Below are 24,100 nucleotides of genomic sequence, written 5' to 3'. Positions count from 1 at the left end.
ATCAGTGTGCTAAAAGGTGTCTGCTTTGAAGAGCCTAAAATATAAAACATACCCTGGTTTGTTTAAATCTATATAATAATGTAAGTGTTCTTTCATAGTTTCTTATCTACAAGGTTGAAATGATCAAAACAGCCCAACTTTTGGTTGGTAATGTAAATTGTTTACGTGCTGTCTTGATTTTTTGTGAAGCCTTTTATGTGGTGCACACCAAGCAACACTTACAGGATCATTTGGCTGAAGGTAAACATGCCGACAGATTTAAGCAAGTATGTTATGGTGAAACATTATCTGGATCCTTGCTGTGGTAACTCTGTCTCTTTTATAGCTTTGAGTATAGATCATGCTCCTTTAACCTTTAGAAGAAGACACAGAACGCACTTCATGAAGGATGATATCGATCTGGACTCTGCACAGAGCTGCCTAGTTATTTTTGTGCACATGTTATGATGTGATGTGTGTTTTGTACTGTGTATGTATTTGTTGCACTAAGTTGGTGAGGTTTTTCTCATGGAATATGCCACTGAAATTACTTTTAAATATCATTTTAAAACCTGCAGCATTTCATACAAATCCATCCAGTCTCTTCAAGAGGACAGTCAAAGTTTGCCACACAAACCTCTTTTTCTTCATAACTGTGATATTATGAGTTAATTTCAAAACTTAGCAGTTTAAAAACTTTTTATCATATTAGTCTAGTTTCTTGGTTAAAACAAATCAATGAGGTGCTCATGTTTAATTTGTTTCCTTCAATTTCATCTGTGTCAGGGCCCTCTTTGGGCTCATTTAGCATTTTCACCAGCTTATTGTGAGTGGCTCTGATATTTGTAATATATAAATCCTGAGGATGTAATGTAGCAAATGTGTGAAGTTTGGTATCAGTTTGTTTTAAAAGAAGAAATTATTTTTCCAGGAGCTTTAAAATTCCTGTGGTTAGGTCTCACTCAACATGCTCTCAGTATTAAGGCCATGTCCTTGAGAAAGAGGGAAAGGTTAAATAAATAAACAGTGTCTGTCACTCATTTAAAGTTTATTTCCCTGAAAAATAAGCTGCTCTGAGTGAAAAAAGCTCAAAACATTAGAGTGATAAGAGAAACAGGTTATTTATCTTTCTTGTATCTTTCCCTCAGGATTTCTGTACGCTGTGCGTAACATGCAGCCGTGTGTCAGCTCCAAATGCTGACAGCTCTCTCTAGTGGACAGTTTGTGCACTGCAGCCAGACTCCTCACCTGATGAGGATGATGACGGAGGGAGTCTGGGCCATGGCTCCGATCATGCTGCACACACAGATCACACAGAGGAAGGTGAGGAAGGCCTGCTGACAGCCTGGACTCGGACACTTCCCTGGTAAAGCCACGGCGTCTTCAGCGGTGCTGGATATACACGTACAGCTGGTCAGGTTCTGACAGAGACATGAAAACAGATCAGATGTTGTTATCACGCCATGAATCCACAGATCTCAGACAGCCCTGCTATGCGGCAGGCATGTTTAATGGATGATTCTTGTCTCTGCTGTTTAGTGTGAGCTCTCTAGGTTCGATTTTTACAGCCTGTTGAGTCGAGCTCTGGTCAGGCTTCAGCACCCAGTGTTCAAGTCCTCCTGAGAAGAAAGTCCCCCATTACTTAAAGCAGGGCTGTCCAATTCGGGCCCCACAGGCCAACTTTGGCACATGAGCATTTTTTTTTTTTGCCCATGTTTGAATTTTATATATTTTAAATGAATGTATATATCATCTATAGGGAAAAAAAGTCTGAAGCAGGTGTCCAGTTTTATTACTATTCCTTATTTCAAAAGTATGGGAAATGCACTATTCTATTTTACAAGAGCATGTTGTGCCCCATGTTGTTTAGGTTATATTACACTAAATGTCTCTGAAGACAGTCCTAGTATTCCTGCCATATGAATGCTCTTGCTGTGAAATACAGTAAGGTTTTCATTTTCAAAATTTCTTGTATGAGTTTTTATTTTTTACAGTTATGCTATAGGCATGTTTGAGATCATGTACTGCAACATGAATGTTAGTTTTGGCCGCGACCCTCCACCCTGATTCGTTTTTGGCCCTTTATTGAAAACAATTTGGGCACCCCTGACCTAAAGCATTCACTCACTGCTCTGGTTGCATCCAGATGTTATGTTAAATGCTCAGTAAAATCTTTGAAAATAAAACAAAACTTTTCAGCCTTTAAAATATCAAAAAATGTATGAACTAAAATTTAACACAAGGCAAGTGGTTGCACTGAGATAAAAAGAAAGTACTCATGGTAAGTTAACTTCTTTAAGGAAACTTTACTCCAAGTAAACACATTTTTGCCTGAAATTTTGAAATCATCAATATCTGCACATGTCAGGTGAATATGGCTTCCAGGTTGTTAAAAGTATCTTTTTTTTTTCACTAGTAACTCAATAAAAATGATCTTGTTGAGGAGTTACAGCAATTTAGTAACTGTTGCTGAACAAGAGGACATGAGTGTGAACACATTCACCTCTGCTTAAAACAGAGTAAGTTATTTTACACAAGAAAACAACCTGAAAACTGTTTCTATCATTTAACACGAGCCTCTTCTCCATTCTCTGAGGATAGATGCAGTTAACACTCAAGTCTAAGTCATCAGAGTTTAAATCCAAGTTAAGTCACAAATCTGGAAAAATTACAGATTTGATATTTTGACACTTTTTTTCTCTGTCAGTGTCAAAGAGTACACACTGAGATTAAAAAACGGATACCTGTTCTGACAGACCCTGTTAGAAGGTAAAGGTTTGGATTCAACTTTTTACCTCCAGACAGAAAAGTTCAGAGATGTTTCCAGACTTTCAAAGTAAAAGGTTGACCTCTGAAAATATCTTCTTGTTTTTTTTTTCTCAAAGCAGCTAACTCAGGCTTCTAACAGGACGAGGTTCTAACGTGAATATAATTTCAATCATTCTGCCACTGAATTAGAAAAGAGGCTCACTGAGAATAATGAATATTAGAGGATGGATCTGCTGCTCTGAACCTGCACCTGTAATTAAATACATCTCTTTCATCTATGTTCAACAAGCTTTGCCCTCAAAGTTAAAAAAGTAAGTCTGTTTTAAAGATTAGGTTCAGATATTTGTCTTTCAACATGAAATCTAAAAGCTTTACTTAAATTACAAATTTAAAAAAAACAAAGGTGTGCTAATATATTAATCAGAGTTGAATGGTTCACTTACTGGTTTGGTGCAGCCAGCGAAGCAGGCTGAGAGGTAGGTGACTCCGTTAGATCCACAGACGGGGCTCACTGAAGCCGTGTAGCAGTTACAGTTATTGATGCACGCTGACTCAGGCCGCTGCCAAGACTGCAACGTCCTGCAGGAGAGGTCAAAGGTCATGTTAGGGAAAACATGGAACACATGTATGAAATTAACATTATGCAAAATTAAACTGCTTGAGTTGGGGTTTTTTTCGCAGAAAGTTGACTTACTGTGATTAAACCATCTTTATAGAGAAAAATTGAGTTTTGATAACAGGCTAATTTATCGTACTCCTCCATGTTACAGCAAATACAACCACATTGAACACTACACTGTCAGTTCTGTTGGCGCTGTTTGCTTTATGTTTGCTCATTCTCCACTTTTTCTGTTACTTAAATTTTGTCACTTTAAGAAACATTGGATTAAGCCAGAGAACTCTGTATGCTGGCATGAGGTGTTGTAAAAATATAATTCTTCAGCAGGGTAGTGGAAAAAAATGGAAGGAAGCCACTGATATTTGGTAAGCAACAAACACTAGTGAACTTTTATCTTTTCTTTTTAATCTGGGCACAATCATCTTCCCCAATGCATCAGTGTCAGTTTGATTTTAATCTTTTTTTAAAAACAAAATGAATTTCTTCAACATTAACAAAAAACTCTACAGTTCTGTCTCATAGAGATATCAGCAGATCAGTAGTTTCCTGCCTCACGAGATTTAGCAAATTATTTTTTCGAGAGGCATTAAGAACATCATCCTGAAACAGAGGTATTGCCGGCATCATTCAGTCAGGTGAAGCCCCGATGATCTGCAACAACACACTTTCAGAATGGAATCCTTTTTTCTCAGTTTTGTCCGTTTTTGGTTGGTCCAACATAGATCTGAATACTGTGTTAATTCTAGAGCTGAAAAACATTTTGGTAGAAGCTCTTGTAAAGACTCTTTGTTCACATCAGGTTCCCCTGCTTACTCATTGCTGTAGGCGACAGTCACCCCGGCCACAGGCCCGGTGTCACAGCCCAGGAAGAGAAAGGAGACGTAGCAGGCGGTGGACACCAGGTTTACCAGCATAGCCATACGGACAGCGCCAAGAGCTGACAGGTTCAGCTTCTTCACCAGCAGACCCCCGAGGAAGATCCCCAGACAGGCACAGGGGATCGCTGTCATACCTGAATAGGAAAACGAAAGCTACCTCAGACATCTCATCAGCAGAGGCTTTAGAGCTGCAGAGGTTTTGATTCTCTGGCTTTATTCATCCTCTCTGCACCTCCTCTTCGATTGCCCGTTTCTTTAAAAACTTTCAAAAAAAGCTTCATCATTTAAGACGAGACCATGACCCGCCTACCTAGCAGCTGATTGGCTGAGGAGGTGGTGAGGTTAAACTGCTGTTCCAGGTATTTTCCCAGAAAGGCAGCAAAGCCAGCGACCACAGCAATCTCCATGCAGGCGGCCAGCGTGATGCAGCTGAACACCGGGTTGGAGAGGAGGTGCCTGGTTACCCGTGGGATCACTGAGTCATCAGAGGAGCAAATGAAAATTAAAGGTTGTGATAAGTGATAGATCAAACAGAGAGGAAAATAAAACAGTAAAGTCTATCAGATTTCTCTCCCTACCTCTCAGATGCTCACAAACTGAGAGGCCGCTGTTCAGGTCAAAGCCATAAAACGCCCCGTTAGGTTTGGAGCCCTGGTACTCCATGGATAGGGAAGGAGGCAGCATGGCCTGCTCACTCTCCCCTCCTCCATCCATGTCCTGCTCGTCCAGGGCCTGGGGGAACCCGAACATGAAGAGGGCCGACAGAAAGAGTAAGGCACCGCAGAGGAGGAAGCCGCCCCACCAGGCCCCGATCCATCGGGGGTCATCCGGGGTGATGTCCAGCTTACCTGAGCGGAAGAAAAAGGACAAACCAGTGGGGGTCAGAGGTCAGTGAGACCAAAACAGACTCCAGAGGAACAATCTGGTGCATAGTCTGCAGTTTAAAGTCATTTTCTTCTAAATGCAGTCAGTGTCTATGGTGGAACTTCAGATAAGCCTGTGTCAAGATTTTTTCATCAGGTGTTTTTATTCTTCTAAGGGCATGACAAATTTAAATGATTATTCCCCCCCCCCTTTTTCTTTTTTTTACTTTTTTTCAGATGGTTTCAGACATTGATGAATAAAAAGCTCTGCAGTGATAACATACACACAGTTAAAAATGTGTAAAAAAAAAAAATGTAAAAATGTTTTGCAAATCATAACAAGAGGTAATTATTCATGGAATTACCAAAAACACAATCTTAGTCTCTACTGTTTTCGATTGAATGCCCAGGCACATGTGGTCCACTGGAGTGGATATGTCTGTAACTTTCTGCTTAAACTGAGTAATTTACAAGAAAAAAAAATTCCATTCCTTCAAGAAAACAAATAAACACTTTAAGAGAAAAATCTTGACACAAGCCTTGTAGTTCATGCATCAGAGGGTTAAGATATTATTAAACATGTACAATGTTGAATAGAATTTTTAACTTTTACAGTGTTTTTAATTATTCTTAAAGCATGTAAAAGAAATTCAAAAATATGTTTATGAATATAAAAGATACAAGAAAAGAGCACAGCCAACTCACTGGTGTCGATGAAGACGGCATCAACATAGACTTTGGTACAAACAGAACCTAAGATGAAGCCACAGGCCGGCCCAAACACTAACGTTGAAAATAAAATACCTGTGAGACAAAAAGAGAGGCAGGAAACAGTTGGTCAGGACAGTTGAAGCAACATCAGAAAAATTTTAACTAAATTAAAGGAGCACTTCAGAATAAATGCAGATAAAGCAACATTCCTGTACACGATAGATTCATTTGTTAAATTCATGTGTTTTCTTGGTGGTAATTATGATCTGAAGTTATCACTCTGAGTCAACACACACACAAAAAAGCTTTTTAACAGGTTTTTATCACAGCGCTGATACCTGAAATGCATTTCACCTAGTCTTTCAGCAGAGGGCAGCATTGTGTCAGGACTGTGAAAGGTCTCTTTCCAAAGTCACTTCATGACATAAATGGTGAAATGGAGCTTCAGACCACTTTCTGTTGTTGCAGGAGCAAGTATTGCACAAGTATTGAATTCATGCCAAGGGACCTTAAATTTCATCAGATACCCCCTCCTGACAGATTTATGGACTGTCACTGTAATATGCAGCTCATAGGTTGCACAGCGCCATTGATCTTAGACTGAATTATCCCAGAGGATCATAAATAATCAGGCAGGAAATGGGCTCTTATTGTAAGCAGCACAGAAGCACTGATGCAGCAGCTCCCGTTATTTTCTCTTCCACTGCTCTGTTTCGGTCCAGAGGCTAAGAGGAGGGCTGTGAGTGTGTGTGTGTGTGTGTGTGTGTGTGTGTGTGTGTGTGTGTGTGTGTGTGTGTGTGTGTGTGTGTGTGTGTGTTTTGCTGGTAAGTGGAACAATGGGAGTGACCTCCAGTAGCCTGGCTGCTAATAACAGAGCCCAGAGCAGAGGAGTGCTGCATGAAGAGTGCCGGTCAATGCTTCTGTCAGAGATAAAATGATCCGTGCTGTTGGTGATAAATCTGACACCAGCCTTGATTTTTAGTGCCCTGTCAATACATTTCTATCAATAAAACCCCAAATCTCACTCTGAAAGACTCAAATGTTTCATCCTGGGCTGCAACAAGTTCTCCTCTGCTGTGGTTGTTGATTAGATGAAAGGCAGTGTGGCCTGGAATTGACTGTGGGGAAAAATGACAGACAGTGTGTCTGAAAGCTAAAGATCATGTCTGCTACGTCTCATTCTGTCCACAACACAAAGACATTCAGTTTACTGTGATTGAGAGGGAAGGAAACCAGAAGTATCTACATTAGGGAGGCTTTCTTTTAACTCCATTTCTAAACACTTAGGGCCACCACAAAGGATGGAGAATTCAGACCACTTAAGAGCAGAGAAATAATTGATTTCTAGAATACAGTTAAATATTAACAGGAATAAAGACGTACATCAAAAACACAAATTAATAATTTCATGAGATTAAAGTCAAATATTACATGAATTCAATATTTTAAGAGGATTTAAGAGAATAAAGTCTTCATGTAACTTTGTATGGTCATAATCTGCTAAAGGTTTCATGAATGACTAAATACTCATTCATCAAGCTCACCCACATCATCCTGTCCTTAGAATTATTAATCTGAATTGACTGTGGGAGGCTGAGTCTTCTCTGGTAAAGAACAGGCTAAAAGACAGCCTGTGTTGGCTTCAGTGACAGCCCAGTCATCATAACCTATTATTTTTGAAGTTATCAAATGTGGGAGTTTTGCCCGTATAAGACTCGGCTGACATGTGGACATCCTGTAGCTGTCTGTAAAGGCTGAGGAGCTGCCTCTTTACCTCATCCAAACTAAAAGCTAGACTCAGTTCAGAATTATTAGAGGTACAATTGGTAGTTTGATTAAGATACACTTTTTGTTATACTGGTTAAAATGATCTATTTGTCTCGATGGCAAGCATTACATGATGTGTTTTTAAATGGCAGCGAATAATATCCGCTATCTACAGCAGGAGAAAACCCAGGAAACATCAGCCAATCACATCGATTAGGATCTAATCTGTTAAACCAATCACCAAAACCAATCCTCCTGGGTGTACATTTTACCAGCGCGCACTGCCCCTGACTCAATGCGTGTTCCCGAGAAAGACGGAAGCTTTCTTTTCTCTTTCTGTTTCCCTGCCTCTAACTACTGCCCCTCTCACTCGACCTCGGGCCTGTCCCCTCTGACCCGATGAGGTACTTGGCTCTGGGCTGTAGTCTGGATCAGAGTCTTATAAACTCTCACCACAGGGGCTCTGACAAGCAAAAATAATTCGTCATATTTAATAAGTCCTAGAGAAATGTACATGTACTATTTGCATTAAAGCTTTACTCCTGATATCCTGTCACAGGTAAAAGTAGATAATGCTAGCATGACAGTTGTGAGTAATTACAAAAGTCACATTTGTTTATTTGTTTTTTAGCTTCACGTTTTAACGTTTTTGTGTTTCCTTGCCTCTAAATGAGACATGACTTGACATAGTGCTAAACATTAAATGATGTGTTGATTCTGTCTTTCAGTCATTCACAATCAAAGCTGCGAATCAGCGGCGCTCATGCATGTGAGCAGGGGCGTTGCTTTGAAGAAGCTCCAAGGGGAGGGGGAGGAGGGGCAGAGTCCTGACGAGATGCTACATCCAAATTCATGCTAGTTTTTCAGGACTGCTAAACCTGCCTTTAATGTAGCTCCGATCAATACCAGCCTTTAAACCCTATATCAAGTGGGAAGTAAGTAAGTAACTTTTATTTGTATAGCACCTTTCACAGAGAAAGCTCACAAAGTGCTTTACAGAAATTAAAAAATTGAAACAGGCAAAATAACATACAACACACAGAAAAACGCACTCACATGTTTTCATAAAGTGAAACTTTTGAACTAAGTTAGTCAAGCAGGTTCAAAGGAATGCCTGCTTGAACAGGTATGTTTTAAGCTGCTTTTTAAAATCAGTGACGGACGTAGCGGCTCTCAGGGTCTGGGGGAGAGCGTTCCATAATCTGGGTGCGGTTGACTCAAAGGCTCAGTCACAACGAGTGTTCAGTCTTAAAAGATTGTGACCCGCTGACCTTAGCGTCCTGCCAGGCGTGTTCACGTGAAGCAGCTCAGAAAGGTACTCAGGTGTCTGACCCTGTAGGGCTCTGTAAGTTAGAGCACCTTAAACTGAATTCTGTAGCTTACCAACAGCCAGTGTAGGGATGCCAGGACTGGGGTAGTATGAGACTGTTTAGAAGTGTTAGACAGAAGTCTAGAAGCTCTATTTTCAACAAGTTGAAGCCAGTCAATAGATGTTTTGTTGAGACACAGAAAAAGTGAGTTACAATAATCCAGCCGTGATGATACAAAGGCATGAATAATAATTTCCAGTTCTGAATAATATAAAACAGATCGCAGTTTTGAGATGTTCCTAAGATGGGAAAAGAAAGTGCGGGTCAAGGCCAGGATGTGTTTATCAAAGTGCATGTCCTGATTAAAGATAAAAACAAAGATTTCTCAGGCTAGAGCAAACATTTGGTTTCAGTGACCCAATACAGCTAGCAACATTACAGACAGTGCCTTCAGAAGCAACAATCAGGACTTCAGTCTTAGTGACATTGAGCCGGATGCTGGAGGGGGATTTCTATTTTTTGATTGTATTTCTGCATCTCTCAGTTTCTGGAAATAAAGCAGCTGAAATTTAAAACTTTGTAACAGAAATAAATGTATGAAATCAGGGACACCACATCATGATATTATACACTCTATGCGGTACTTGGGAGTCAACTAAGTAACACCCTAAACTGGAGGGGAACCATTGCCTACAAATGTTCCCCTTTTTTGTCTTATTTGGATTTTTTTCATGCAAGTTTACTCTCTTAAAACCATGACTTTATTCTAACAATATTACCTCCAAACTCTTCCAACCACAGAAGTTTTACATCTAAAATGCCTCTTTCTGAAAATCCCTCAAAGCACGCTCAGTTTTATCCACAACATGGAATTAGAGTCTCATTATAGAAAGTAAAGCAATTCGGGTACAGATCAATCACTGTTATCAGACACATTCGTTTTACCACAATAAACAAGTTAAACACAAGAAGACAAGGATGCACTCATTCATCAACCACCTGCTGACTTAACCCACTGCTGTGGATAAATGCTGGGTCATGACAGAGGGAGGGATGTCTATAGGCAAATGGCAACAGGCTCAGTAAAAGCACAGCTGGATCCACAATGACACAAACTTTCAGACGTAGAGTTGGTGGATGATTCTTAGAACAGACAAGCAGAAACGGATAAAACAGAGTGATATTTTGCCATGTCATCCTGATGAAAGGAGCCAGCTCTGGATCCACACTTAACGGTGAGGACAGACTGACTCACTCAGACAGCTCTCTGTCTGTCTGTCTCTGTCTCTCTCGGCTTGATGCTTTTTGTTCGTTCCAGCAGAGTCACTGATGCTGGTGAGGTTGAAGTCAGGTGACAGAGCAGATCTGGGGTTACAGCCGGGCTGAGCCAACAGCAGACCAATGAACACACTCCCATCTCCTGCTCTGCCATCCACTCCCATCAAATCACAGACAAACGCAGGACAACACAACTAATCCATAATGTATGTGGTGCAGGGAGGCACTACACACACACACACACACACACACACTCACACACACACTCACACACACACACACACACACACACACACACACACACACACACACACACACACACACACACACACACACACACACACACACACACAGAGTGAAATATTGAGTCCCAGGCAGTTCTTGCTACAACAAACTGAAACCCTCCTCTCCTCTCCTCTCCTCTCCTCTCCTCTCCTCTCCTCTCCTCTCCTCTCCTCTCCTCTCCTCTCCTCTCCTCTCCTCTCCTCTCCTCTCCTCTGCTCTCCTCTCCTCCTTTTAAACCTGTGTGTCAGCTCTGCTCTGGAGGAAGGTGAGAGCCTGAGGTGGCCTTTAAAGCGACTCAGCAGATGACAGCAGCAGCACAGAGCAGGATGACGGAGCTTTGTGATGCTGTGAGAAAGGACAGAGAAATGGTAATCCTTCAGAACAGCTGCTGGGCGGGCATCAGGAGAAACATTCAGCACTGACGCCAGCCTGTTTGCTACATCTGAGGCCACTTCCTGTCACACATGACTGAGGGATCACGGCGGTAAGAGAATGTGTGTGTAGATTTTTCACCCAGCACGATGATATTTTTATCACTATACTGCAGCCCCAAACCACAACAAGATATTTTGGGGCGACTTCTTAGAGCATAGCGCATATAAACCAACAGCAGTTTGACAGTTTTCTCACCTGACAGCAAGTCTTTCCAAAATGTTCCTCCTCTGATTACAAAACCCCTTCTGTTTTTACAGTCAAAATAATGTTCAATCACTATCAACACCTGGGTTGTTAAGCTAAGAAAGAGGAGGGACCCAAACCCTGCCCTCACATGTAAGATGAATCTGGGGACAGACTTTCAACAGGTTTTTACATCAATGTTATCATCTTTTAATTTTGAACAATATAAATGGATTAACTGCGCTTGAAGTTAATTTATTTGTTAATTGATAATCTGAGTTAAAGTTTTCAGATAGTTATCCTAACTGCTTGTCACTGTGGCTGCCAAGTTTGTGTAGGACAAAGTAAAGCAGGGTATTCTGTGAGTGATATAGAGGTAGGAAGGACACAATCAGAGAATATTAATCTACTGCTTGGTCAAACAAGGGCCCAGGGAAATCAATGGATGGTTTAAAACCTGATCTTCAACATACACTTTTTATTCTGAAATTCTACTCTAAGACTTTTTCAGAGTTTACGCCAAAGGACACATCAGATACACTCAAAGTGGTGGATCACCATTGTGTGGATAGTTATGCTCATAACCCTGAGTTAATAAGAAGCCATGTATGTTTCATGTTATTATATATTTACAATCAAATGTGAAGCATTTGGCACCTTTAAGTAAATTTCAGACACATTTCAGTGGTGAACTCTCGAAGCATATGGAGGTTTGTTTTTTATTCATTTATTTAGGTAATACGTAAGGGATTTGGCTAAATGGCTTTATAATACTGACTAAACTAATTATAGACCCCTAATTAGAAAAAAAAATAAAAATGAACATAAAAAACAAACAAAATCAATTAAATATGACAGTTCATTCTAGGAGCTTTGTTGTATTTATGCTCTACCATCTGTAGAGACTGCTTCACAACTTTAAAATGCTCCAAACTGCTGTCATATTTTAAGGTATATATCTCATGTTTAAAGGCAGGGTTGGCAGTCGTGAAAAACTAGCATGAATTTGGATGTAGCATCTCGTCAGGACTTCGCCAAGTCCCTCCTCCCCCTCCCCTTAGAGCTCCTCCCAAGCAGCGCCCCGCTCAGAGCGCCGCTGATTCTCGACTTTGATTGTGAATGACTGAAAGACAGACTCAGCACATCATTTTATGTTTTGCACTATGTCAAGTCATGTCTCATTTAGAGGTAAGGAAACACCAAAACTTTAAACATGAAGCTAAAAAACAAACAAACGTGACTTTTGTTAGTACTCGCAACTGTCATGCTAGCATTATCCACTTTTACCTGTGACACGATACCAGGAGTAAAGCTGTAATACAAATAGTACATGTACATTTTCTCTAGGACTTACTAAATATCACAATTTTTTTTGCTTGACACCTGTGGTAAGAGTTTATTAGACTCTGATCCAGACAACAGCCCAGAGCCAAGTACCTCATGGGGTCAGAGGGGACAGGCCTAATGCTGAGGGAGAGGAGCTGTAGTTAAGAGGCAGGGGAACAGAAAAAGAACAGAAAGCCTCCATCTTTCTTTTCTTGCTCTGTTTACCTGGAGTAGTAGTTCCCAGTAATCAGGGTATGGGTAGTTTTTCTGCCATTCGTCTGCTGAGTGTGAACCTGTACACTGCTAAACTCGGAAACATGCATTAAGTCAGGGGCAGTAAATCAAACTACCAATTATACCTTTAATCTAAATATTTATCATTTACTCGTTTTTAAGACAATTTATTTCATGAGTAGCTCTGGAAAGTGTGACTGACATATGGTGGATATAAATTCCTCAAGCAATAACTTGTTTAGCCCACACAACTTAAAAAAATGCCCTTTCAAGTTTGAAAACTACTTCAAGCAATTTAAAAGTGATGTTTTATTTAGTTTATTTAAAGTGGGGTTGTATGAGGCTTTGTCAATAGTAGTGTGTTAGCCACAGGGGATGCTGGTCAATATTACCAAAGCTGAGTGTAAAATGTTTCATGGAGGACAGAACACTTTTAATTTGCGGGAATTAAACATGTTATTGATCTAAAACTTACACCATGAGCTCGTTAAAGCTGCACATGCTCAATATCATACAGAAACTGTGCACCAACAGACAACCTCAGAGGATTTTCACTGTCAGCATGCTAAGACATAAAGGTTAAGGTGAAACACAGAGGACACACTGGACAAAGAGGATAACTTAAATTCAATCTGATCCACTCTTCTTTTATATTTTGTAGAACAAAGTCATGGGCTGCAGAAGAAATGTATAATTCATATACATACACATGGGGGCTCAGAGCTTTAAAGAGGACAGACATCTGTGTGAAACTGGCAGCCTGTCTGACCCAGACATTTGGAGATGGCAGGTAGAGACACTTCACTCCAGGTGAGAGCCTGTCCACGAGGATTTGAGTTTTTCTCCTCACTGTGAGGCTGTACGGCTGGGTCACCTTGGATTAAAGAGGTATGCAAGAGGGTCCAAAACCAACACTTTTCAACCCTTGAATATAGATGCAATTGTCTCAGAATACGTGCATTCTTTAAAGGGCCACATGACTGATATCCATGGAGAAAATTAAAACTCAATGGATCCAAATTTTCACACCCAGAGATTTAGTTGTGGTAACATGGCATGATGATTTACACATGAACTAAAACATTTAAACATCAGTGTAAAATAAAAATTAGTATTGATATTCTGTATATAATGTTTGTATTTTAAAATTAAGCCAGCACAAAAGTGCAAAAACTGTAGTTCTTTAGGTGTCCACTTGAGGCAGTAAATAACTTTGAATAATTGTACAGCACGTCTAAAGGTGAGAGGTCACAAGTGTGTCACAATCTATAAGTGACTAAAAGACATTTTTAAAAAGATGTAAAACAGAGATAGGTTAAGCTAAAACAGACAAAGAGATCAGAAGAAAGCAAGTATAAACAGTGGTCTGGTCTTTAGCTGCTTTTTAAATATTCAGTGTTTACAACTCTCCATGGGGGAACAGTTCCAAAGTTTTGGAGCCACAACTTTAAACGTAGACTCTTTTGGTTTTGAAACAAAGTTAAACTTTTAACCTCAACAGAGAACAAGTGAGTAATTAAACTTGCACATATTTAAAGCTGCCGTCAGAGTTGTTGGTGAAATAAGCATGAAATACCTCCAAACTGCTGAGCAGTTGTTTAGTTTTCTTCCTTCATGATATTTCAGTTCTGCCAGGCTAAAATAAACCAGCCTTACGGCATTGACAAACACATAGAGCATTCAACTGAGTTGAATAAAAGCCCTATGGATCAGCCCTTTGTCACTATTAGCATGTTTAACTTTCTGAAGCCTGATACCAGGATTGGATCGGTGTGTCTCTAATCAAAGTGAACGGCTTGGTCCGGACTCTGGGCTGGTTCATTTAGACACTATGATCACAGACAGCAGGTGTAACAGCACAGAGTAAAGAAGACTTCTCTTCACCTCTGACATAACATGATCAGGAGCAAAGAGCAAACTCTAGTTTAATCGTTACTCAGCTGAAGAAAATTAGTCTTCTGACGCCTCATAAGATTCAAACAGTTTAGAGACTTTGTGGGTTTAAAAAGAAATTACAGTTGATAGTAATCCGCTTGGAAAGTATGTGAATCATCTTCACAGTGATCTTGTAAGATGCCCCAGTCCTGAGAAAACAACAGAGGGCCCAGCACAGAACCATGAGAGACACCACAGGACAGGTCTTCTGCTGAGGAGGCATATTCACCAACAGTGACAGAACATTTTCTGCCAGACAAACAGGGAGAAAACCAGTCCAAGACAGATCCAAAGACACCCACCCACTGTCTGAGTCTGTGAATCAACACAGTGCTCAACAGAATCCCAGGCTGGTTCCAAAAGTCAAAAACACAGCAGTAACACTCCTGTTAAAGTGCTCAAATTTATTTATTTATTTGAGTTTCATTGTGCTTAACAAGTTAAGCCCTGTTTTAAACCCACCCTGAGTCTGACAAGTTATATTGAATATTTGTCAGATGTGTGAGTTTCTTGAATTTAAAGTCTCTCAGAGCCAAAACCTGTAATCTCTCAAGATAAACCTTTCAGAATGAATACACAGATCTGATTCATAACAAGATGTGGATTTATAAAAAACAGTGGCTGTGGTCCCTCACAGTAGCTGTATCACACAGTTTGTAGAGACTTCTGGAACAATAATAATAATGTGATTTAGCAGCAGTGGCCTGTGTGTGTTGTAAAATCTGTTTTTATATGTGATCTTTAAATCCAGAGATCATGAAATGATTCTTAACATGCTGTTAGAGTAGGTCTCCCAGTAATAAATGCAGCAAAGGGAAGGTCATACAGTAAGAGGTTGGTCTTCTCTACCTGCTCACTCAGCCACAGCATGAATAATTTCTCACTCAGACTCACATTATGGCACGGTTCAATCACTGGCACTTTGTATCTTGGCATAGGTGCTCCTAAAAGGTGCACATATAAAACTGAACGGACAGTGTGTGCTGAGTCAGCGTCCATTCCTTCCTCTGCTGTCCTACAGAGGAAGAGTAATAACTCCGCGGGAGAACAAACATTTTGCTGCAGTGGACGCTCAAAGCGCTTCATTACACGCATTACAGCCATGAATAGAGGCTGAGATGCGAGGGAGGAAGCTGACCCAGCGGCTGCAGAGTGTGACCCCTCAGGCTCATGCTGCTCTTTTCTTTACTCTGCCATTATTTACTATTGGTCGCTGTGCTTTATACTCCTGTAATGTTATATAGTGCAATGTGCAACCATTAATGACACAGGCCTTCAAAATTCCTCTAGCTCACTTTGAGAGGTTCTCACTAGATTTAGGTTACTGAAAATTTACTTACAATACAACATCAGTTCAATAAGAGCTACAACAGTGAGTGAAATGTTGACAAAAACAAATTAGATGGTTAACAAATCATTCCAAGCCTACATTTTATTGGAAATATTACAAATACAACAATTAACATTATTAAACTAAGCAATGTAATTGTTTTGAGAAAAATATCTGCAGATTAATATTCTTCTAATGTAAGGGCAGCTCACTTGGCCAACTTTTTTTTCCAGTCACTTTCTGAATGAAAACAGTCTCATCTGTTCACACAAGGTATGATTTGTTCCAGTCTGATCATACCTTCAGTAGCTCCACATCATAGCATTGGACACATAAAGGAGATGAAGCCTCTGTTGTGTGGATAAGTAGATTTCATTGTTGTCTGGTTTTTCATAGTGTTTTTTTTTACTTTTTGGGGAAATGAAAAGGAAACAAAGCAGACTGTATTTTTGTTTTTGCCCATTAAAGTGATCACTGGTTGTTAATTATTTAAAATGAGAAATAAAGGGACACAACAATTATTTTTTTTATTGCAAGTTGAGTTCCTAAATTCATTCAGATTGAGCAATGTTTTGTAAAATTTCAGTCGGATTAAAAGAGGTCCCTGTAAACCCTGACAGATACAAAAAGGTTCAGTAAAAGGTAGGGGTTGGGGCCGGACAGGCTGCTGTTTGTTTCAGGCGGAAAATATGAAAATTTCAGGTTAAAACTGCTTGTGAACACACTGAAATGAAGTGTAAGAACAAAGTAATGGTTTATAATTGATTTGGTTTATAACTAGACTGTACAATATAAGGATGCAGTGTCCTTCTCAACCACTAATGCTTTTGATACAGTTTTGAAGCCCTTTGTTAATGGGGCCACGTTGAAAAAGCTTTACTCAGCCAAGCCTTGTTTGAGTTAGAATGAGGTAAAGAGATTTTAGACTCTTTAGCGCCACTGTCAGTCAGGTCAGCCATGGCTTTAAACTGGCAAAACTTGTAAGTTTAATAACTTTGAAATAATGGGTTATGAAACAAAATACCTCCTGTACATGTAAAGATTGTCTGAGTGTTTACAAGTGGACGCTTGCTGGACATATTTTAGGATTGCCCGTTGCTGCTTGATATATTTTAACCTAAAAATAGAGTGAATAGATAATTTGATAATCTACTTTAGAGAGGGTAATGGATTTCAATACTTTTAATTGACCCCTTCAGGTTCGTTTTGTGGTTGACACTGCGGCAAAAGAGACAAAGAGCATGACGCATGTTAGCTCTTTGAGCTACATAATGGGTAGAAGGGTTGGTTACCTTGGTGGGTGATATCAGTCAGGTTGTGGACAGCAATCAATAATCCAATTACTGTTTGGCTCAAGCGTTACACTGAAGCTAACAGAGCTCAAGGGCAGGACACCATCTTCTTCTTCTTTAACCGAAACAATGCTACAGTCATCACTACATCAATCACAGGTCCAGTTATTTAGTACTGACAAGACCTAATATAAATAAATAAATAATTAAAATATTAAAGTTTTTTTTCTCAAATGTATTGTTTTCCAAGCCCCTATGAACACTATTTGAAAAACTGGCTGCAGTTTTTATCTGTCAGAACAATGATCAAAGTATTATGAGTCCATCTCTCATTAGCCAGCCCATCATTCTAACCCTCAATGAGATGTCTCCACTACCACTGGTTAGGCTACAGTCATATTTAGAAAAAGATCTGAACAGTGCTCCAACAACTTAATAGCGATATGGCAACACTGCACCAACAAGTAACTGTTTACTGAATAAATGCAGGGACATCCGGTACTGACTGGACCTCTTTATTTAGCATGCTATTAAACTGATGATGATGATGATGATGATGATGATGATGATGATGATGATGATGATGATGATGATGATTATGATGATGTTGATGATGGTGAGTAGCTAATTTTTCTTTGCTTTATAAAGACAGGGCTCAGATGGACAAGGCTTTTTCCTTTGAACAATTCTAGTCACTTTTAGATAAAGCTTTTGTGCTAACTTAGCTTAGCATGTTTAGTCTACATTAGCTCTTTTGAAGTTATACTTTAAATTCAACTGTTTCCTACCAACATATCACCTTTAAAAGTATGAGTTTACAAAGTGTTTTTATAGTCAACTAAATCAAAAGAAGGCAACAGAGACAAATCCAATGGAAAGACAATGTGAAGGTACAGTTAATATGGAGCTGAAGCAAGAGAGGAAAAAGCTGTAAATTGAATATAAAAACACAGCAGGGAATGAGTAGAGCTAAAAGGTCTGAGAGCAATCAAATATATTAAAAGAAAATGATAGAAAGGAATCAAATTAAAAACAACTTTCAAATGAAAGTAATTCATCAAGGAAATAAAGATAGAGCAGTGAAAGCTTAAGAAATGAGACAATGCAAATGGAAAACAATGTTATAAAGTATCAAGGTAATAAAAGGATCATATCATCTTAAGACAAGTCTATAAAAGTGAATTTTAAGAAGTGGTTTAAATGATTTCACTGATTCTGAGCCAAACAGATTGTTCACAGAGAAAATGAACGGAAGAGACGTTGTTTCGTGTAAGGCTCATTCATGCTTGTATACCCCTGTTTCACTGCGATATACTGATAGAGCCGGTTTATCAAACTATACGCTCATTTCATATATATTTCTACACATTTTCTGGACCAAACCTTGCAGTGTTTGGGCAGAGATTGATGAATGTCAGAGAAAGAGCAGCAAAGAAGATGTTAAGGTCAGATTGAAAGACTCAGAGAAACTCCATTAGAGGACAATTGTCTGCTTTGAAATCCTCTGAGTGATTAGTAAAATCTCAAAACCATTTCTAAAGCAACAGGAAGCTAATGAAGGGAAGCCATGAGCGGGTGATGTAATGTTGTCTGCTGAAGCCAAGAGGAAGCTGAGCGGATGCATTACCATACTCTAATCCATTTGTTCAGCTCTCTACAGCCAGGATAATGATTTGATGACCAGCTGAGTGAAAAACACTTTCTGTTTTGTTGTTAACAGTTGGCTGCCTGTTGTGCAGCTTCACATCGACTTGAACAGACTCACAGCCACGTACTGGACGTTAGAGTGCTATAGGACTGACACAGAGCAGATACAGGACAGGTGCATGCTGTTGAGACAGCTGAGCCGTGTTTCCTTGTTTGCTCCTGAGTATTTTCAGTGTCGCTCTTTCAGGCAGTATTGATCCATGTGAGGTGAAGATGTGACCACAGCTAAGCAGCCTCTCCCTCTATCATCCGGCCTGTGGAGAGCTGCGACTTTAATATTTAATTATTTGTTTAGATGTTTGCTAAACATCACCTAACTGCTTCTCGGTCACACTACATTATTCAGGAGTTTTTCTTACAAAGCGTTCTCACACGTCTCACTCGTCAAACAATGCCTCTCCTCAAAGACTGGAGAGCCGCAGCAGAGCCAGAAAGCAGAGAATGACACATGCAGGCTGCTGTATGAAGACTGGGATCTATGCAATTACAAGAGACACAACAGACAACCCAGCTATCACATTGTAGGAGGTTACCATGGCAATCAATATGCCTGGACTGTCAAAAAATGGAGAACAGAGAGGGGGTGGTGTGGAGAGAGGATAATAGACTATCTGTAAGTGTCAGAGGAAGAAGCTGGGGGGATGTTATGAGAGAAAAAAGTCCTAAATGGACGAGCAGGCCGAGGTACTCTGAGTCAGGACACACAACAGCGGACATAGCACCAAGTCAGAGATAGATCTCACAGCAATAAAATAAAATAATAAACTCACTGACTACTGACTGAATGCTGTGGTTTAAGACCCTTGCGGTTTGGCTGTAAGAAAGGACTCTGTCATACTGTCCCCCTAAAGCTGCTGTGAACGAACGAAAGACAGTGTGAGCAGCGTTGACCAATCATCACAGAGACAAGGTCAGGACAGAGAGGAGCTGGGATGATTCGCTATTCTCGCAATTTGATTCTATTACGATTTCCGGGGTGCCTATTCCAATAGAATTGCAATTTATGATACTTGCAATTTTTAGTTTGCTTTTTTAACACCAGACCATGTGAAAAAGTTAAATGATGATGTTAATGTCTACAGACTATATCAGAAGCCACATTTTCCCATAAAATGCACATCACCTGAGTCAGTGAGTAACATTTCACCCTCTGCTGGAGAAAAGTGGAAACTTTTGTCCAATTCAGTTTATAAAAAAAAGGCTGAAATAAAGAACCTGAATTTGGAGAAAGAAAAAAAAAATTTTTTTGACAAAGAATCATGATTTTGATATTGCTGGACATAAAATCCTGAAATGTCGATTTTCAAAATTTTCTCTCACCCCAAAGACAGAGAGCACTGAAGAGTGAGCATCGCCGCAAAACTCAATAATGTAAAGTTATGATAGAATGAATGATTGCTTTGTAGTTATGATATCTATTCAGGCTTGTGTACAGAGAACTGGTCTCGTTTTGGAACTAGGGCTGCAACAGATTATCATTTTTAATGTCAACCAATCTATTGGTAATTTTTTCGAGTTGTTGATAAATCACAATTATATTGTGTTTCAACCTAATTTGGCATTTACAAAGTGCAGACATATAAAATTCAACCTGTGTGTTGCATTTTCACTGCATTTACTCAGAGTTAGGTTCTCACCTCTGATTGGTCTGCCCTGTGTCATGTTTGTTTGTTTGTCTCATGATGACATAAAAATATAAGTACAATACAAAATAAATAAATAAATATAGAAATCTCAAAATGAATGAAGCAGGTAACAAGATAATTAAATTGTTGTTCACGTTATCAGGGGCTAAACACTGGGAGCTGTCAGGCTGTCCAAGCTGGAGATGCAGAGCCTCCGTCAGCGTGCATTGCTGTCGGGGCGCAGATATTTTTCCTCATCTCTATTCCTCATGTATGAACTTAGTGATCTTTTCCCATAAAAGTATCTGTTAATGTGGTGCCTCATGCAGTGAACTGAAGTCACAGATGGGCATTACCCCTTGGTATTTGATTTCACCATATGACAACAACAATTCAAACAATAATACGACACAGCGACTATTATTAAATTATGTCAATGAATTTTTTATGGTCGATGAGTTGATTATGTCAACAAATCGTTGCAGCCCTATTTGGAACCTGGATTTGAAAAGGCACATGCATTTCAGTTTGCTCTTAAGTTTCTGACATAAATCTTCAAAGTCTAAACCTCAGTGAGGATTTTTTTTTTTCTTTTTTTATCTAGACCTCCTGTGTGCAGTAGATACATTTGGTGGTGGGATGAAACCTCTGCAACTGTTGAGTCGCCTGCCTTCACAAATGCAGAATGCATTATATCCATATTGCTTTCATGTCTCTAAAAAATGTTGGTTTTTAATTTTCTTATCGATCTTAAAAAGAAAGAATAAAGCTCAGAGAAAGATGAAAAGTAAAATCCATGACACAGTTTAAAGTCAACTCTTGAAAGTCTAACGACAGAGTCACACTAGATCTGCCCCCGGCCCGCCACAGCACCAGATCTGATAGGCTTCAACTCAACTCAATGGGCTCTAATTTCGTAGACCAGGCGCAAGCGCAAGCGCACCTGCCCTGCGCCGGCCTTCGCCGTGCACACAGGGCGTGACCGGCGCACTTTGCAAGTTTCCTGCATTACCAAGAGAGGCGCAGTCAAGGCGCAGAGGAGCACAGAGCTGCGCATCCACGCCTCCCTCCGCGCAAATGGCAGCGAGGGAGGAGAAAAGCCATGAGTGGGTTTAACACAGCTGAGTGCTGTTTTCACTAATCAAATGAGCGCCTCTCCTCGCCTTTAAATGCCCTGCGGCCGAGGTGCAGCGTCTGATTGGTCTGAGTGATCTTCAGCACCGCAGAAACAGTGTGCTGGAAAGAGCCGGCTGCGGAGACGGTCAGAGCCGCTGTGCCTGCAGCAGGAGAATTGACTGCGGAGCACATCAGAGGACACGAAGCGCGTCACCTTGTGGGCCAGCTCCCGGGACAGATTTAATCTGTTCCTTTGTCATTAATAGGAGTACAAAATGAAGAGACAGTTACACAGCTGGCTTATCCATTCAGAATACTTTTGATCCACCTGCACTCCTGGTTTGTCATCGCCAAATAGCAGAACCTTTGGTGATATACTGTATACTCTCCCAGTGTCCACCTCATCCTCCTTACAATAATGTACTTCATCTTTTTCGATCACATTAAAATAAAGACTAAAACAGAGAAATATGGGAAATCACGGGTAAATCCTGAGTGACAAACATTTATTTGGTCTCTTTTTCTTCGTCTTTTCTCTCCCTCTTTTCTTTGAATTAAATGAAATGAGAGAACCAGATATATACTCAGTATCAGATGTTAAGGCTGTTTATTGTTTAATTGTAAGATGTGCATCAAACTTCCAGCTGTCGTCAGGTTAACTTTCCATTATGACAAACGGCTTTAATCTGACATCAGATGCAACGGGAAAATGAATATAGATATATGCTAATATATGCTGGTTCAGACGGTTATATTAAATAGTGATTGCTGTGATTGTTTATTGCATTAAAATGTGTGTGAAACTCTGGAAACCTGCCTCTGATGCTTTGATGACATGTGCGCACATGTGCGCCTGTCACCAAATTACAGCTGCAGATGGTGCGCTCCGCCTGGAGCTGGCGCGCTTTCAAAAAAAACAAAATTGTCACTGCGCCAACATGAATCTGCCGACACCTCCCCCTGGTGCGCCGTCAACTCCCCCTGGAATGCCGTCACACCCATCTCTGTGCAAACGGTCTACCAAATTGTCAAATTGGCAGCGCACGGCGGTGCGCCGCACGAAATCAGCATTGCGCAGGCTGCGCCAGGCTTGCGCCCCCTGCGCCACGAAATTAGAGCCCAATGTGTTAACTCACTATGTCTCTGCTTATGCTGGAGCATGTCAGCACCAGCATGCTGGAGCCCTCTAGATAAGATATGCATGCTTTCTATTTCTGCAGGATGCCAGAGAAACATGCACAGAGTAGATTGAGCAGAACAGGAAGTCGGGCACTGGAACCATGTTGAAACATCCAGTTGACTTTCAATGGACGAAACCTGCAGCCAGTGTGAGTTGACAGCACACAGTCATAACGCAATAAGCAGAGAAGAAATAGTATGAGTCGGTCGTTAGGGTCCCAACAATAAAGACAAATTTACTTTAGTTCTTTTTTTTTTTTTTGTCAGTGCCGGTACAGTAGAATCATATTGGATGTATGTGGCGTGTCTGTTGTGTGTTGACAGGTTATGCCTTTTGCTCCCACAACGCTGTTATGCAATGTGATATTTCACACTGGGACTCCAATATTTCAGTGTGTATTACTAAGATGCTAGTTCTGTTAAGATAAAATTGATGTTCATTTATCATCTCTTGTGGTTTGTAGAGTTGTTGAGGCAGCTCATGGTGGGGCAGTGTGTTGAGTTAGAAATGATGCTCTACAGTTATGAACAGAACTGGGAACTGTAAGATCCCTTTGAACACACCCACAACACAGCAACAACACATCCCAGAATCCATTAGCTAACATCTGATCATGATATAAGCCCCTGGGAACAACAGCAAACTTCTTTGTATTTCCAGTGAAGTCCTCTGCTGAGCATTAGTGACTTCCAGCTGAGACTTCATTTCCAATGCACTGCCCTGTTTACAGTCCAATTAGCAGTTTAGCTTGTTTTCAGATCAAAGCAAAATGAATTTCATCCCTCCAGATCTGCCTGCAAAGTACTTTTCATTATTTCTTTGTTTGAGGACTTTTGTGCCTGCATGTGAGTAAATATCCAGCAGATGCATTACCTGTTGTAACAAAATAAATGAATATTTTGTCACAGACCAAAAAAGATTTATCCAAATTCAAGTTTCTGAAATACTAGAGAACACGGGTTCATTACATGGAGAGCATGAAGGGGATTTAAACACAGAATATTCCTGATGATGAATTACGACGGAGCGCATTAAAAAATAATGTATGATGAGTATTCTTAGATTTTATTGCTTCATTTTTCTTGTGTTGTGTCATTATGGAACATCAAAGTTGTAAAGGCTTAGTTATCAGTTATCAGTCTCGGCTGAAATCGAGAAGCACAGCACCATATTCACTCATTCATGATTTCCTTCCTCTACATTTTCTACAAACGCAAAGAAACAGAGTAAAAGTTCAGACATCTGGTTGTTTATGGGTTCGCCTGTAGCCAGGCGCGG

At 40.1% G+C, this 24,100-nt stretch overlaps 1 protein-coding gene across 1 annotated transcript in view; it reads right to left on the bottom strand.

Moving 5' to 3' along the window:
* The window catches only part of LOC141787544 (solute carrier organic anion transporter family member 3A1-like), a 47,443-nt gene that overhangs the window by 7,274 nt on the left and 16,069 nt on the right, over positions 1-24,100 (bottom strand). Inside the window, exons 3-8 of the mRNA XM_074666030.1 lie at positions 5,814-5,912; positions 4,824-5,093; positions 4,556-4,720; positions 4,181-4,379; positions 3,192-3,327; positions 1,228-1,400 (exon numbers count right to left, since the gene is read on the bottom strand). Of these exons, the coding sequence (XP_074522131.1) occupies positions 1,228-1,400; positions 3,192-3,327; positions 4,181-4,379; positions 4,556-4,720; positions 4,824-5,093; positions 5,814-5,912 (1,042 nt within the window). The remainder of the gene's footprint in view (positions 1-1,227; positions 1,401-3,191; positions 3,328-4,180; positions 4,380-4,555; positions 4,721-4,823; positions 5,094-5,813; positions 5,913-24,100) is intronic.

This window comes from Halichoeres trimaculatus, unplaced genomic scaffold (assembly GCF_033239565.1).
Source record: "Halichoeres trimaculatus isolate MK-OKI-2021-1 unplaced genomic scaffold, fHalTri1.1 fHalTri1_scaffold_3, whole genome shotgun sequence".
Taxonomy (NCBI): Eukaryota; Metazoa; Chordata; class Actinopteri; order Labriformes; family Labridae; genus Halichoeres; species Halichoeres trimaculatus.
The sequence above is the reverse complement of the archived record's forward strand: the minus strand, read 5'-3'. Positions and strand labels throughout refer to the sequence as shown.